Here is a 17,272-nt window from a genome sequence, read left to right as displayed (position 1 = left end):
ATAACCTGCAAAGGAGAAGCATTTTTATCATTGAAAACCAAATCATTTCTACATAGCCAATGACCATAGTAAGGCGTATGCTCGCACCCGTATTAGCGTTTTGAATTTATTTGGAATACCGTCCAACCAGTGACCAAATATATTGGCGATATTTGTGGGCGGATACAAATTTGACGCTATTTGGATGATTGACCATGTAGTACGTGCAAACTTGCATTGAAAAAAGAGGTGTTTGATTGTCTCTTCATGAGTACAAAAACAACACTTATTACTCCCATGCCAGTTGCGTCGTGCGAGGTTGTCTTTGGTTAGAACAACTCCCCTACGAAGATACCACATGAAGGTTTTAACTTTTAGTGGAATCTTTGACTTCCAGATTTTCTTATTGTTACTCACTGGTACCTTAGAATGCATGAGTGCACGGTACATAGAGTCTACTGTGAATGACCCTGATGTAGTAAGGTTCCAATGAAACACATCCCAGCCTTGTCTAATATTAATCGAATCCAGACGGGATAAAAGATTGTGCCATGACATAAGTCGGGGGCCAATCAAATCCCGCCTAAACGAAATATTGGGTGGGGATGAATTGATTACTTGCGCAATAGTATAATTCTTTTCGCGAGCAATGTTGTACAAGGCTAGATATTATTTTCGAAGACTGGCATTGCCTAGCCAGATGTCTTCCCAGAAACGAACCTCTGACCCGTCCCTTATCGCGAAAGACCCAAAGCGAAAGAGATGTTTCTTTGCCGCCATTAGGCCAGCCCAAAAGTGCGAGTCGCCAGGTGTCCAATATGCCTGAGACACTGTCTTTTGGCCTAGATACTTGTTGCGCGGCATGGTTTGCCAAACACCATCCTCAGTAAGAAGTTTGAACAACCATTTACTAAGTAGGGCCTCATTCTTGATTTGCAAGTCATGAATTCCAAAGCCACCTTGGTCTTTCGGCCTACAAACCACGCTCCATTTGGCCAGTCTATATTTTTTCTTTTCACCATCTCCTTGCCAAAAGAATCTGGATCTAAAATAGTCCAGTCTTTGCAGGACCCCTTTTGTGAGTTGGAAGAAAGAAAGCATATAGAGAACCATATTTGTGAGGACAGAGTTAATCAAAACCAGCCGTCCTCCAACTGAGAGCAATTTGACTTTCCAACTGCTCAATCGTTTCTCTAACCGCTCCTCTACATGCTTCCACTCCGCAATGGTGAGATGCCGATAATGAATCGGTATTCCCAAATATTTAATCGGGAATTGGCCATGTGCGCAACCAAACAGGTCAGCATATTCGGCCGCCGCCTCAGTGGCTTCTCCAAAGTAGAAAAGTTCATTTTCATGGAAGTTTATTTTAAGACCTGACATTTGCTCAAACGCTGACAACAAGAGTTTAAGGTTTCGAGCCTTGTCCAGGTCATGTTCCATAAAGAGAATCGTGTCATCGGCATATTGCAGAATAGAGAGACCACCATCCACAAGGTGTGGCACTACTCCTGCAATCTGGCCGTCCTGCTTGGCGCGCTCAATCAGAATAGCCAACATGTCAGCGACAATGTTAAATAACATTGGAGACATGGAGTCACCCTGTCGTAATCCTTTTTTGTTTGAAAGTAATGGCCTACATCATCATTGACTTTGATGGCCACACTACCTCCAGTTACAAAATTATGGATCCACTCACGCCATTTATCGGAGAAACCTTTCATCCTTAGGGCCTGGTGGAGGAAAGACCATTTGACCTTGTCATAGGCTTTTTCAAAGTCGATCTTGAATACTACTCCACTCATGTTTTTTCAGTGCATCTCATGGACGGTCTCATGCAGGATTACTACGCCATCAAGTATATTTCTTCCTTGCATGAAAGCCGTTTGAGATGGCCGGACAACATGGTCAGCTACCGAGTTTAACCTATTCGTAGCCACTTTGGTGAAAATTTTGAAGCTGACATTAAGGAGGCATATGGGTCTGAACTGTTGGATCCGTTCAGCCTCCTTAATCTTCGTCAATAAGACAATCTCACCAAAATTAAGTCTGAATAGGTCAAGGTTGTCGGCATGAAGGCAATTAAACAACTCCATTAGGTCAGACTTGATTATATCGCAGAAATTCTGATAGAATTCTGCGGGAAAACCATCTGGACCTGGAGCTTTGTTATGTTCCATTTGGAACACCGCAGCTCTCGCCTCCTCTTCAGAGAATGGTGATGTAAGGATATCGTTTTCTTCAGCCGTGACTTGTGGGATATCATCTGTTCGGGTCTCATCAAGGGTGAAGTTCCCTTTGGCGGTCGCTCCGAACAGAGATTTGTAGTATTTAGTGATATACTTTTTGAGCTCCTCCTGACCTTCGATCCGCCCCTCATCTTGTTGGAGACTGTAAATACATTTCTTCCTATGCCGCCCATTGGCGACCAATTGGAAGTATCTTGTATTACTATCACCTAACAGAATGAAATCAGCTTTGGATCTTTGGTAGTATTTGATCTCTTCTTCTCGCAAAAGACGTGCAACCTTCTCATTAGATTGATTTTTCAATTCAATCTCTTGTTGAGATAAGGTGCGCGTCTCAGCAATTTTGTCGAGGTCATCAATGATGGTACAGAGTCGTTGTTTTTCTTTTTTATATATCTCGTTGGTATGTTTCGCCCATCCAGTGAGATATTGCCTCATGGCCCTCATTTTAAAGTTCCATCTGTGAATAGGTGTACGACCAACAACAGGCCTCTCCCAAACATTCTTGATTATGTCTACAAATCCTTCCCGATGCATCCATCCCAATTCAAATTTGAAAGGACGACGTGCAGCTAGGTTCGTAGATTTAGAATCTAGAATGATGGGTGCATGATCCGATAACGCCTCGATATGCTCTAGGGCTCGTACGGTTACCAGAGGAAATTTTAGTTCCCATTCGGTATCCATGAGTACCCTATCAAGCTTCTCATATGTCGGCACAGATCGGTTATTAGCCCATGTGAACTGACGCCCCGACATACTCGTCTCCCGAAGATCCAAACTGTCTATCACAGCGTTGAATAGGAAGGGGCAATGAGTGTCGAAACGGTCATTATTTTTCTCTTCCTGGTATCTAAGGATATTGAAGTCCCCTCCAATAAGCATGACAACAGTGGCAAATCGTGCATATAAAGTTTCAAAAAAGATATAACATAAATAGTGTCATATAGAGGATCTCTATAAACACATAAATCTAATATCTGGCAAAAATTTGATCACCCAGTGTTTTACATAACTGGCAATATAGCTAACCACATAGTCTCATAACTATGCAAAAATAATAATTTGTTTCCGAGTTGTAAGTCCGAGCCCATATGCTCAGGGATGAATAGTAAATTCAAAACAAATACTAAGAAAATCAAAGAATCCTGAATTTTTTGGCAAGCAAACATTGTCTGTGGATTTTCAATACATGCTCGTGGTTAAAAGACACGGACATGCTTGTTGCCATTTTTGCAATTTCTTTTTAATTTGACTATGCATCTGAGCCAAAGAACCATCCCATGTTCGTTTTTCATTTCTCAACTCGGAAATAATCAATTGCATGTATGTGTGTTGGAGAGCAACGTCTGATTTTTATTTCGTTAAGTTGTCCAGCCCTTGTGAATCAACCTGTGGTTGAGTTAATTAGGTGGACAGTGGTATCCCCAACCCACCAGGGTTCAAATCCTGGTGCTCGCATTATTCCTGGATTTATTTCAGAATTTCCGGCGATGCGCTTTCAGTGGGAGGAGACGTTCCCGTCGACGACGAGGCGCCTACGGTGACTTCGTAAATCTCAAGATGATATGCCGGCTCAGTCTCTCGGAGATGCTCATAGGGGTAGGGCGTGCGTGTGTGCGTTCATAGGGATGAGTGTATGCGCATGTATATGAGCGCTTGTGTCTGTACTGATGCTCCAAAAAAAAGTTGTCCAGCCCTTGCCTTTTTGGTTGAAAACGGGTTTGTTTTTTAGAGTTTGGAAGGAATCCGGAAGTATTACGTTCAGAAAGATGCGCGGCCTCCCCATCATTTTTTGGCAACATAGGGCTAACCTTTAGTATTTAGCAACCTGAGATGTAGTTCTTTTATGAAGAAGAATGAAGTTTCCACATACGAAGTAGATGCCTTTAAAAGCCATTTTGGAAGTAAATCTAGAGGCTTTGTTGCATAAGAAGGTCCAACTAGAGGAAGATCTACGCGAGAGAAAGCCTTTTTGGCTAGAGAATGAGCCGGGAGATTCTTGAGCCTAGGAGAGTGCATGATCTTGCAAGGGTCTGAGGCTAGACGTGAGGTTGAAGAAATCTGCTAGAACATGCCTGATCATCCAATGTTCTGGGCGTTCAAGTAAATTATTGGCTTCAACAGCCTCAACCAATGTCCTGCAAGGAAACCAAGCTCCAAATCAATGTTGTATGAATATTGAATGAGTAGTAAGGGACGGGAACATTTGGTTCCTGTGTATATACACCCTATATTTAAAAAATAGTAATTACAAAAAAGTCAAGAAAAATAAACTTGACATTCTATTGTACTCATATAATTTTTTTGGGCAAATAAAAAAATTTCAGGGTATTGTTGGTGGAAAAGGCCGAAATCAACACTATACAGAGGTTACTGTTTAGTGTTTACACTTTCTGTCCTTGAAATTTTGTTTTTTGACCTGAAGTTGATAAAAACTTGTTTCTTCGGGAAAACTTTTAATACGAGCACAACAGAAGGTCAAGTTTATTTCAAAAAGTTTTTCAGATTTTTTGACTTTTTTTATTACTAGAAATAATTGTAGTTGGTGATCATCATGAACCAAGGCGTATTTCCCAACTAGTAAGATCATTCATTATAATACTCCGTAAGAAGCTTTGTCTGCTGAATCTGAGTTGAATAATACCTCACGCAGCCTCCGCCTCCCGTCCCAGAAAATGCTCACTGTTCCTTGCCGACCGTCAGCGTCGCTGCCAGCACGCCTCGCCGTCTCCGTTGGCCTTAGGGCCATGGGGCGCACTGGATTCCGGCCCTTGCGGGTGGAAGGGATTCGTTTTTAGATGTTTTTTTGAATTTTATTAAGATTTTTGTCCTGCTTAGAAGGATGAGAGACGACGGCGGTTCCTGAAGATGGAACAAGGTTCTTCTCGCTTATCCCTCGTTTCGATGATGTGTTTAGCATCGTCGATGGGTGTGTGGAGGTATATCTCCGGTGGATCTATCTCTGGTGGATCTACTCCTCGATCGTTTATGTTTGTGTGTCTTTCGGTTGGATCTTTCCGATCTAATCTACTCTTCATCGGTGACGATTGTCGTTCTGGTGGCGCTGCTCTCATGAGGCCTTAGCACTATTACAATAAGGTTTGCCCGGCTCCGACGAAGGAGGGGCGATGACAATGGCGTGCCTTCAGTTCGCTTCAATGCTTGTAGTTGTCATCTGAATGTAATTTATATTATTTTTTGTGTTCAATGTACTATCATGATTAAAGATGAATACTACTTCCCCCGTTTCTAAATATAAGTCTTTGAAGAGATTTACAATGGACTACATACGTCCAAATCATATGTGCTACATTCATATATGGTCCATAGTGAAATCTCTACAATTGTATGTTTCACGTAAAAAAATCCGCATTATGCATTGCTTTCGTGGAATGGATTAGCAAAAAAAAAATATGTTTTCTCTTTCTACAAAAGAGATCATTTCCACGTCCAAATCACGCACGGCACGGCACGGCACGGGCACGACGGCAGTCGCAAACGGGGAGCGACGGAGCATGAGCATGCTCCCGTCATCCACACATCTCGTGCGTCGATCCCCTTTGACTTAAGCCCACTCCACGATGATGGCGACGTGTAGGTTGATTTGTCCGATCGATCGAGCTCGCCTCACTGACCAGTGATAAGCCCGTGATCTACTTCAATCTTCATTGGCGACGATTGCTGTTCTGGTGTGTTACTTCTATGGGGTCATAGGACGACAATTTTTTGATTGTCTACTACAATAAGGTTTGCCAGCTCCGGTAAGGATGGGAGGATGACGGTGACATGCCTTTGGCTCGCTTCAATGTTTATAGTCGTCGCTACGTAATTTTTATTATTTCCGTTTTTTGTTGTACCGACGTGATTGAAAATAAATAGATTAGAAGTTTTTTCTGAAAAAAAAACATTATCTGATGCGATGATAGGGTTGAATGCCGCATCGAGATAGGCTCAAAAACCCATTCCGGGGGACGGACAAGAGGCGGCGGCCGCCGGCCGGGAGAGACGAGGATCATCGGCCATGGAAAGCGGAGTTGTGCACCGATTCTCCGACGGCGACGGATGGCGATGATGATAAGATCAGACACGTATCACGCCATCGCAGCAGCCAGCCAGCTAGCGAGAGCAACAACATTGACTGGCACGTAGTACGCCGGGTCAATTCTCGGACCAGGAAACGGCTAAGCCGCCACTCATGATGCATGCGTCTCCTCCTGATCAATCAGCCCTCGGATCAGAGTTCCTAGGAGCACTGTGAAATTGAGTCGTAACGTACGCGCTGTACATGTAAACTGTGCTCAGTGTGCCTGAGACTTTGAGCAACAGATTTGAGTTAGTTGCATACGGCTGCACGTTATGTCGGCCTAGCCATAGCATGTGGCTGATCTGCATCGTTGCATGTGTTGCTGTCATATCTGGCCGTACGTATTAGCCAGCTAGGCCTGGCCCCACCGTGATAAGGCGGCCTGGTTATTGAGCAGAGGTTGTCGACCGGCCGATCTGGCAAATGAGAGGCAAGGTATGTGGCAATCTCCTTCCATGTCATTCTAGAACCAGCTGGTATGCGTTCTCGCTCCTACGATTGCCTAATCCGCTACGTAATCATGCACACGTGCCGCCTGCTCCATGGCTGTAGTGTAGACGCTGGTTACCACTACAAATTTTCTGGCCCGGGATGATGCATGCACCATGCACGACTGGCTCACTTCACCTTAAACAACAAGCCACGAACAATAATTTTGATCAGGATTACGTCCGTATGCATGCACCGTAATTTATTTGGTGCCATTAGCTACGTGGACTAGTGGAGGAGCTCCGTGCTCAACTACTACGTGAAACTAGATGATCGTCAGGGGAGCTTTCTCGTGATCTCTGATCTGCAGCCGGGCATGATATATGCATCAATGATGCATCACTGCGTCACTTTGGCTTGAGCAACAAAGCGACAAGCAGCAATTGCACGTCGTCGACATAGTCTTTAATTCAGATTAAGTTCGAACCCAGCATCCAATAACGCCATGTAGCTACGTGGACGGATCATGATCTTCAAGGCGCCCGGTGCGCAACCACTACATGATCTTCGAGGAAAAGATCATGCATCATGACAGGCACCCAGGATAAAAGAGAAATGGTAAGAGAGAACACAACATGCCACTAGTTTTTGTTGCCTGAAAGAAACTCCATCCATCAACTTTCTTGTGATTTGCAGCTGGCTAGCGCTGTCGTCATCACAGTTCACGCACACCACTGACTGATTATTAATTATTTTGGTCGTCGATAGGTCGAACACGAGCTAGCAGCTATCGAGTGGTAGCACGAAAGGTTTCGCAGCGCTAGAGAGTTCTTATTTGCGGCGCGGAGGTACATGTGGAACCATCGAGGGTTTTTTTTTCTTTTTGCGAGGGTGGAACCATCGAGTTTCGAGTGCTTCCTCTGTTTTCCTTTTTACCAGCACTGCACATATAGTACATGTGGAGCCATCAAGTTTCCAGTACTCACTCAGTTTCCTTTTACTAATATACACATATAGTAAACAAAAAGTCAAAAGTAAAACTTTATACTGTTTGACCAAATTTATATTAAAAATATCAATACACACATATATAATATTTAAACAAATATTTATTTTATGATAAATCCTTTTATTTGTGAGAAAAAACTTCCAATTTATTCATCAACTTTCAAGGCATTACAAGGAACACTAGAAACAATTTAATAAAATGTAGATTTAGGTTCGTAGACCACATAGCGACGACTACAAGCACGAGAACGAGTGGAAGGTGTGTTGCTGTCGTTATTCAGAAAGTCGTCGTGCTAAGGTCCCACAGAACCAACGCAACATAATAACAACAACAACCGACGTCGATGAAGAGAAGCGTAGATTAAAAGAATCCAACATATGAACACACGAACGTAGACTGAATTCACGGAGATCCATCGAAGAATAACACCGACCGAATCCTACACATAGGTCGTTGATTCCCTATATCAAAGCCCACTCGCCGCCGACGGTGACGCGTAGGTCGGCTTGTCCGATCGATCGAGCCCGCCTCGCTGGCACGTCTCGTCAGTACCCTCGTCTCACGTCGTCAGAGGTGGACGCAGCGGCAGCGAGAGATGAGATCCATGGCTACCGATCGGCGGTGGCGTAGGCGACTAGGGCGGCACATGCCGATGCCGTATACGGCACATGCATGCATGCACTGCACGGGAAAACAACCAACAGAGTAAGATCAGGTCATGCATCTTCGCCGGACCTGATCCGATCGTACTCCGTGTGATGCCAAAGACGACTCAAAGGAGACGGCACCGAGGACCATGCGATGCGTGCGTAGTGGGGTGCCGGCGAGGTGCGTGTGATAAGCCGAGCTGGTCACACGAAGGCGTGCACTGATGCAGTGATAAGCCAACGCCAGTGAAACAGTATGAGCTATCTACACTGTAGTTTTTGCTTGAATACTTTTCCTATAATTAGGGCATTATTGTTGATCTTAGAGCATCTACATCGTGACGCCTCAAACTCGCTTCATATGCCCAGGCGGGCCGCCCGGTCACTGACCGGTCATGTTTTTTCGAATCAGACGGACGTCTCAAACGCCCGGACTGACCGGCACCCCCATATCTAGCCTAAATATGGGGTAGACATGGAGGCGTCCGGACACGCCCATTACATCGGACTGACGAAGGGTTCCACGCGGAAACGTCCTCAAAACCGGCGGTCCGAAACTTGTCTCCTCTGTCGGACCGGTGGCGCCGCATGGCACAGCTCCGGCGGGCTGCGTAGTGCATTGCCTGGCTATTTAAGTCGACCGGCGGCACCGAAACTCTACCATCCATCCACATATTCCTCTTACTGTCCGCCGCCGCCACCACTTTCCACTCCACCCGTCCGCCTAGTAGCCATGCCTCCACGCCGCCGGGTGAGGAGCGAGTCATTTCTGATGCTGGAGCGCCGTCTCAAGCTCCTTGAACAGATCCGGAGGAGGAGTGGGAGGAGGAAGAGGACTTTGAGAAGGAGGAGATGAGCCGGGGGAGGAGGATGTGGGGGACGCTGGCAGCGGGAATCAGCAGACGGAGCAAAAGGTGCAGACGGAGCAGAAGGACATCTTCGATTCCCTCCGGTCGGAGTCGGCTGCAGAGGCAAGACGCCGTCGCCGGCAGGAGAAGGAGGTGTAAGAGGCCGCGGAGGAGGCGGAGATGTTTGCTTCAGGATGAGGTCGAACAGGAGGAGGATGAGCCGGAGCCCTCCTACCCGCTCATTTAGCCGGCGCCCGACACCGTCGTCGTGGACATCTCCGACAACGAAGAGTAGCTAGGGTAGTACGTACAATAGGATTTTTTTTGCATGTTTTGGATGGATTTAGGAGATGAAATATGAGAAAGGTGGATGTAAAATGGCTAATTTAAAGCGTGACCGGTCAATGCCCGCGGACATACATCGGAGGAGCGGGATTTGCGAAGTCCGCTATATAGATGCTCTTATGTAGTTGGCGACCGTTTGTTCCGAGAAATAAACGCAACAGTTGCCGACTAAAGCATTGTCGTCGCTAGCCGAGGACCACACGGCGGTCCCAGGTCGTCCGACGCCGGAGCGTCAAGACAGCTAGCACCGCACGGCCGAAACGTACTACTACGTCGTCCGATGGCTCCTTTCTATGCGGCCACTGTATCTGTCGTCGGCGATGCATGCTCGAACAACACAGGCCGGGCTGGCGTCTCCTGCCATCGTCTCAGACTCTCGGTCTCAGGTCCCGATGACTGCTGCTGCACTGCACCCGCCGATGCACGCGGAACACGCTGCTTCCTCCTCACTCACTCACGCGCACACCCGTGGTCTCGACCATGAATTCATGATGCCGGCCGGTTTGCCTATGTGCCCTGCTTTTGCGCTGATGCGCTTCTATTCCCTCTGTCCTGTGAGGAGTTGATACGAGTGGCCGAGCGCACGAAAATGCTAGACCTACAAACAAATAGTACGAGGTTTTACAGACTCTCTTCACGTACTGACCAATCACAAAATTGCCATCATGCATGCACCAGCTGCCCTTAAAAAGGGCAGCTAGCGCCTGCCTTGCCCGTGTCCCTCAAAGCCAGGGCACGGGCGCGGGTGCCTGCCGGCCGCACCAGGCCGTGTTCACGGGAGCACCAATGCTCTGCTGCTCTGCTCACCGTGTATCCCAACACGGCAGGCCACACCACAATCGAGTGCGGGTGAATTGATCTTTTGAGAGAGAATCAAGTGGTTAATCAGTTGCAGTCTTTTCCTTTCCATGGCGGGCCATCACCGTATTCGTATGCTCGCGGGTCATTCCGGGGGGACGGACGAGCGACGGCGGCCGGAGAACCATCAGCGGCGTGTCCAAGGTGGAATTGTGCACTCATTCTCCGACGGCGATGGGTGGCGATGATGATAAGGTAAGAACCGTATCACACCATCGCAGCAGCCAGCCAGCCAGACAGCTAGCAAGACCAAAATTGACACGTTGATACACGTTGACCACAAGTTTCCAGGACTTTGCTAGCGCCAGCGCTCCTTTTCTTTTGGCATACTACTCCATGGTCTGTATGCACCTACAATGCACGTTTTAACATTATGGGGTGATGGATTCAAGTCCCGATGCCGTATTATTTCTAAATTTATTTCAGAATTACCGGTGATGCGTTTTCAATGAAAGGAGATGTTCCCGTCGACGACATGGCGCCTGCGATGACTTTGTAAATCTCAAGATGATATGCCTCTGTGCCCATCACGATGGACGAACATTTGTCCTGGGATGACGCTGCAAAGGCGCATTTCCAAGCCATCCATTCTACGTTGGCGGTGGCTGTGGCGATTGAAACAAAATCGAACTGATATGGAATCATATGTGTTCTGGATTTTCGATTTTGGGGAAGAACAATTGTAGTCAATAACAAGTGGGGTGTACACGTATGAAAAGTATGAAGGTTGCCTTCTTTGTGCATATATGTTTGCGCAAAGCCGCCGCGGGCTTCATATCCATATGGCGGATGACGATCGCCTATACGGCGAACAGCGAAACTGCTAGAGTTGCTTAAGAAGGCAAGCTGCCTATAGTAGCAAGCATTTGATGACAAATGAACATATGTGCTGAATACAACATTTGCATTTCATACAGGGTGAAAAAAGAAAGAAAGAGAAAACCTTTTTCCAAAACAACTGATTAATCGAGCAAATAATATCAGCTGGGCCGCTTGTTCTGCCAGGAGCCTCTCATGGCCACACACACCCCACTCCCTTCTCTCTTGCATCATGAATGCATCCCATATGTTTGTTCTCTTCTCGAGCATCCCCTCGCTGTACTCCTCCCCCCTTCCTCCTTCTAGACGCCCTACCGTCTGCCCTAGATGCCCCGGCAGAAGTTTGGCCCTAGATGTCCCAACAAAAGCTTAGCGCCATCGACGTGGTGACTCCATGGTGCGGCTCGAGCTCACGCCAGCGAGCTCCGACGAGGCACCATGACTACAAGGGAATTGGTTCGATGTAGCTAGATCCAATACCGACAAGGCTTTGACGATGTCGGTGCTTCAATAACGAAGGTAAGTGATTTGGAGATCACAAACGAACAGACACCATGTCGCGGTGACTCGGGGGGTCTGCTTCGAGCTGCAGACTGCACAGGTCCCACTTTTCTCACTCGACCATTTTGCCACGACCGACAATGAACAGGTGCACACACAAACGTTTCCTACATGGGTGTTTTTGAAAACGCAGCAACGTTTATTCTTCATGTTATTGACACGGCCCAACGAGAAATGCTGATTTCCATAGGCCTCCGTCCTAAAATAAATGACTCAACGTTGCACTAACCGGGGTAGTAAGTCTAGGTCTATTTCGGCTATAGGAAAAGAAGTTGAACACAACAATAACGAACCCCACCGCTGGCCATGGATAGGGGGAGAGGGAAACACCCGAAACCGGAACTGACCACCCTGTCACGACGGGAACACGGGTGGACGCCGGCGACCCACCTGGGCGCTCCAGATCGGCACGAGGCCGCCGGACACGTCAGCCCCCCATCCGCCGCTCCGCCCCCGAACCCCAACCACCGTCGCGCGCCCCTGGCCACCCACCACGCGTCCCCCCGCCCAAACGATCCAGCCCAGCCTGCCCCCTCCTCCTTCCTCCCTCCTCCGGCGGCTTTAAATACCAGCCGAGCCACCCAAATTACGACGGAACCTTTTCCGATACCGCCCGCGCGAAGCCAAAAGCCAGCCCGAGAAAAGAATCCCGGCCTCCCCGTCGCGGAATCCGCCGGCTCGCCCCCGCCCGCGGCTGCGCATCTTCTGCTTCCTCTTCTTCTTCCCCCGAGTTTCCCGTGCGCTATTCTTTTCTTCCCTCCCTCCCCAGCCCCCGGACCTGGGGAAGAAGAAGCAGCGGCGGAGACGGGGCAGGAGGAGCCGGCGGGGGAAGACAAGGAGGAGCTTCGTTGTTCGTCTCCCCGCCGATTCGTTTCCGGATTAGCCGCCTCCCGCCGGAGCCAGCCATTGATTTGACCCAAAGCTCGCGTATTTCCCCGGAATCCCTCTCTGTGACGGAAGAGCAGCAGGCGGCGGCGGGATGGGGTACCAAGTGGTGGCGGCGCAGCTGGCGCGGCTGAGCGGCGCGCTGGGCACCTCGGACCACGCCTCCGTGGTCTCCATCACCCTCTTCGTCGCGCTGCTCTGCGCCTGCATCGTCCTCGGCCACCTGCTCGAGGAGAACCGCTGGCTCAACGAGTCCATCACCGCCCTCATCATCGTAAGCTCCCTCCCATTAACGATTCACCTTCCAATTTCTTTCTGCTCGGCCGGCCGCCGTCGCTAATGCTCGTCCCCCTTCCTCTTCATCCTGGACCGACGGACGAACAGGGGCTGTGCACCGGCGTGGTGATCCTGATGACCACCAAGGGGAAGAGCTCGCACGTGCTCGTCTTCAGCGAGGACCTCTTCTTCATCTACCTCCTGCCTCCCATCATCTTCAACGCCGGGTAAGCGTACCAAGGATTCATTCCTCTGAGCTCACTGAACTTTTCCGTCGAATCTCGATCGATTCTCGCGTGTGCTTCGATCTCGTTCCTTCCCGTTCCCGGCCCAGCCTAGCTGTCCACCGTATCAGAAATGGCCTGTGCATGTGGTGTGCGTTCTTTATTCAACGAATTTATGTTCTTTATTTAATTATACTCCTACCAAACATGGATGTTTCTACCGTCCCTCTCGCTGTCATATCTGGATCTGCCAGCAGCAGCTGCTGGAGCTGTATATTACTATTTTATCTTTTCTTAGGATCCAGCAGCTGCTGATTGGCAATATTGACTGTTGTTCCATCCTGGAACAATGATAAATAAACAATCTGCAGTTCTTACTGGTGTTATTTCCATAGGATTGTCTTTTTTACTGTGAGTAGGACCACCCATTTGTTCATGGCATTTAATACTTGCATGTACTACTGGGTGCCAGTAATCCTGTCCCATTAAGCAATTGACTGTATCTAGAAGAATCTGCCCCATCAATAATAGGCTGAATTTTGGTTCAGCATTTGGATCTCTTCTGAATGTTAGTACAAATTTGAATGTTCTCAGTTTCTCATAACTATTTCTCATCAGTTTCCAGGTGAAGAAGAAGCAGTTCTTCCGGAATTTCATGACAATCACACTATTTGGTGCCGTTGGGACGATGATGTCGTTTTTCACAATATCTCTTGGTATGCTACTTTCATCCTCCACAAAATCTGCTCGCTGTTTGCTTCGCGAGAATTTGTAGGCAGAGTAGATGAGTAGATGTCTGTTCTGCGGGGTTATCTCGGACTTCTCTGACGACTTCGATTACTACGTTTCAGCTGCCATTGCGATATTCAGCAGGATGAACATTGGGACACTGGATGTATCAGATTTTCTTGGTAAGCCGTCATTGCATTTCCACATAACCTGCACCCTGCAGCTGAGGCTATTAGCATGTGAACCTCATCTCTTTCTGATGTTTCCCATATGCAGCAATTGGAGCTATCTTTTCCGCCACAGATTCTGTCTGCACTCTACAGGTTTGTTGACAAAATTTCCTCACGATTCTCCTTTTTTTTTCACAGTAATTGCCATGATTATTATCTGAATTAGCAGCTCATGTAAAACCATGACTCAATCCACTGTTTACCCATATTTTTTCTGGAAAACAGGTTCTCAATCAGGACGAGACGCCCTTTTTGTACAGTCTGGTGTTCGGGGAAGGTGTTGTGAACGATGCCACATCGGTCGTGCTTTTCAACGCGCTCCAGAACTTCGATCCTAACCAGATCGACGCGATCGTCATTCTGAAGTTCTTGGGGAACTTCTGCTACTTATTCGTGTCAAGCACCTTCCTTGGAGTGTTTGTAAGTTATATTATTCTGGAGTCTCACCTTTGCACTCCTTTGCTTAGCTAAATGATCGTCGGCCACATGGATTTAACATTTCTTCCACAATTGGCAGACTGGATTGCTTAGTGCATACGTCATCAAGAAGTTATACATAGGAAGGTTTGTTCAACCCTTGAGTTCTTTCTTATTAAGCATCGATTTCGTGCGCGATACTGACTTGGTGCGTTGTTCAACTTATTTCAGGCATTCTACTGACCGTGAGGTTGCACTTGTGATGCTCATGGCCTACCTCTCATATATGCTAGCTGAGGTGTGCTTCTGGTTGGATACAACATAGAAACTTACACTACCAGTAGTAGTCTGAATCTAAGAACTCTCCCCCGTTTATCTGATCTTTGCAGCTGCTAGATTTGAGTGGTATCCTCACTGTATTCTTCTGTGGTATTGTGATGTCACATTACACTTGGCACAACGTGACAGAGAGCTCAAGAGTTACAACAAAGTAATCATAGTTCTTAGTCTGTTATTTCAATATAAGTAATCTTCTGTTCAGTCAAAAACTGCCGGCTAATTTTTTTGCCTTTTCTTCTCTTTAGGCATGCATTTGCAACCTTGTCCTTCATCGCTGAGACTTTTCTCTTCCTTTATGTTGGGATGGATGCACTGGATATTGAGAAGTGGAAATTTGCTAGTGACAGGTCAGAGATTTGTACTTGTCACCTCTAAACTGCATTGCCTAATTTTCATTTATGGCCTCCCCCCCCCCCCAAAGATTCGGTCCTAAGTCTTTCTTCTTGCAGCCCCGGCAAATCCATTGGAATAAGCTCAATTTTGCTCGGGTTGGTTCTGGTTGGAAGAGCTGCTTTCGTCTTCCCGCTCTCGTTCTTATCCAACCTGACAAAGAAGACGGAGCTCGAAAAAATAAGCTGGAGGCAGCAAGTGAGTATTTTGTTGCATTAGACTATCTGGCAGTTGGATCGAGTTAACATCTGATAACTGAATTTCTTTTGATAGATCGTAATATGGTGGGCTGGGCTGATGAGAGGAGCTGTGTCGATCGCTCTTGCTTACAATAAGGTTGGTTCTAAACCCTTTCTCACATTATCTCTAATTCTTTTTCCCCCTCTTGACCACGGATTAGATACGGGAGACCTTTTTCGCATATTAGAGGCCATGAATAGTATTTGAAACTTAACACTTTGCCTTGGAATTGCAGTTTACAAGATCTGGTCACACACAGCTGCACGGCAACGCGATAATGATCACCAGCACCATCACTGTCGTTCTGTTTAGCACTATGGTGAGCCATCTCATGTTGCAATCCCTATCCAATGCAGTGTATCAGCTTATCACCTGAGGCCATTCTGAACGTGCCGACTGTTCTGAAACCATCTGACATCATGTATGTATCGTGTTTACCAGTTGTTTGGCATTTTGACAAAGCCTCTGATCCGGTTCCTACTGCCCGCGTCGAGCAATGGCGCCGCCTCAGATCCCGCGTCACCGAAGTCCCTGCACTCTCCTCTCCTCACAAGCCAGCTAGGCTCGGACCTGGAGGCGCCTCTCCCCATCGTGAGGCCCTCCAGCCTCCGGATGCTCATCACCAAGCCGACCCACACCATCCACTACTACTGGCGCAAGTTTGACGACGCGCTGATGCGCCCGATGTTCGGAGGGCGCGGGTTCGTGCCCTACTCCCCAGGATCACCCACCGATCCGAACGTACTCGTGGAATGAACGTCGCGAAGAAGCAACGGAGAAGCCATTACAGCTTCAGGAGACACTCTGAACTGTAACAGGAAGGGAAGGAAGTGTCACAGCTTCAGAAGAACGCGAAGTCTCCGGTAATATTATAGCGTTTGGCAGACTCGGAAGGCTGAAGAAGGCGGCCCTCCGATGATGGTTCAGATGAACGGTTGGTTGCGGCACCGACAGGAAGATGAACCCTAGTAACGGTGATGCGAGTATCATCATCGCCTTATCGGTTACGACAAAGCCTGTACAGTTTTGTATGTAGATTAACAAGCCAATTGTATCCTATGAGATCTCCGTTGGCAGGCAGGCGTCTGACCTCCTGCATCTACCCTTAACTATAATCTCCTAATGGATTGGTGTGTACCCTGCCAAGTTGTGCCAGATGAGTGATGATCTTGTGGCCTGGTTGCTACAAAGAACTCATCTCAGACAAGTTATCTATCTATCTATCTTGCACTGAATTTGCCTCCTGTCGTTATGCTGCCGAAAAATTTGTTATCTCCGAGTTGCAATTGCCTGTTTAATCTGTCAAAACATAAATCTGCTTTTGTGAGGAGCTCGATATGTGTCCGTGTTAGCCTGCTGCTGCAGCATATTTAGGCCCATTTAACATTGCTTTTGTAGCAACATACTACTAGGAGCAGCCAAATTGAGCAAGATTTAGTTAATGTACAGTACATTGCAAGATTTATTGTCTGCTTACCCTCTTGAGCTCGGTGGTTTGGTCCGTTGCCCAGAGTGGCATGTTTCAGATTCAGTTCCCATACCGGGAAAGCCCAAAGGGTTTGGCTGGTTAGGCCGGTGCTGTGAGCATTCAGAAGAGGCAGCATTATAAATGTGGATATGGTTACTGGTTGCATGTCAATGCTTTTTGGGACAATGGGATGGTGACACTACCCTCACCGGGAGGCTAATCATTCCTCATCACGAATTCATG

The 17,272-nt window shown here is 47.5% G+C and overlaps 1 protein-coding gene across 2 annotated transcripts; it reads left to right on the top strand.

Annotated features, from left to right (window-relative positions):
- Positions 1 to 12,348: 12,348 nt before the first annotated feature.
- On the top strand, positions 12,349 to 16,796 carry LOC543060 (sodium/hydrogen exchanger 2). Of its 2 annotated transcripts, XM_044599502.1 has the most exons (14): positions 12,368 to 12,990; positions 13,101 to 13,219; positions 13,835 to 13,932; positions 14,068 to 14,127; positions 14,222 to 14,268; positions 14,401 to 14,595; positions 14,693 to 14,739; positions 14,824 to 14,890; positions 14,982 to 15,082; positions 15,177 to 15,278; positions 15,381 to 15,519; positions 15,595 to 15,657; positions 15,797 to 15,880; positions 16,003 to 16,796. In XM_044599502.1, the coding sequence occupies exons 1-14, from the start codon at positions 12,811 to 12,813 to the stop codon at positions 16,315 to 16,317; spliced, it is 1,617 nt and encodes a 538-aa protein (XP_044455437.1). In that variant the 5' UTR covers positions 12,368 to 12,810; the 3' UTR covers positions 16,318 to 16,796. The 2 variants fall into 2 exon arrangements, with proteins under 2 accessions (XP_044455436.1, XP_044455437.1); XM_044599501.1 differs by having other exon boundaries at positions 12,349 to 12,990; positions 14,693 to 14,890.
- Positions 16,797 to 17,272: the final 476 nt, after the last annotated feature.

The sequence above is a fragment of the Triticum aestivum genome, chromosome 2A (genome assembly GCF_018294505.1).
Source record: "Triticum aestivum cultivar Chinese Spring chromosome 2A, IWGSC CS RefSeq v2.1, whole genome shotgun sequence".
NCBI classification, from domain to species: Eukaryota; Viridiplantae; Streptophyta; class Magnoliopsida; order Poales; family Poaceae; genus Triticum; species Triticum aestivum.
The sequence above is the reverse complement of the archived record's forward strand: the minus strand, read 5'-3'. Positions and strand labels throughout refer to the sequence as shown.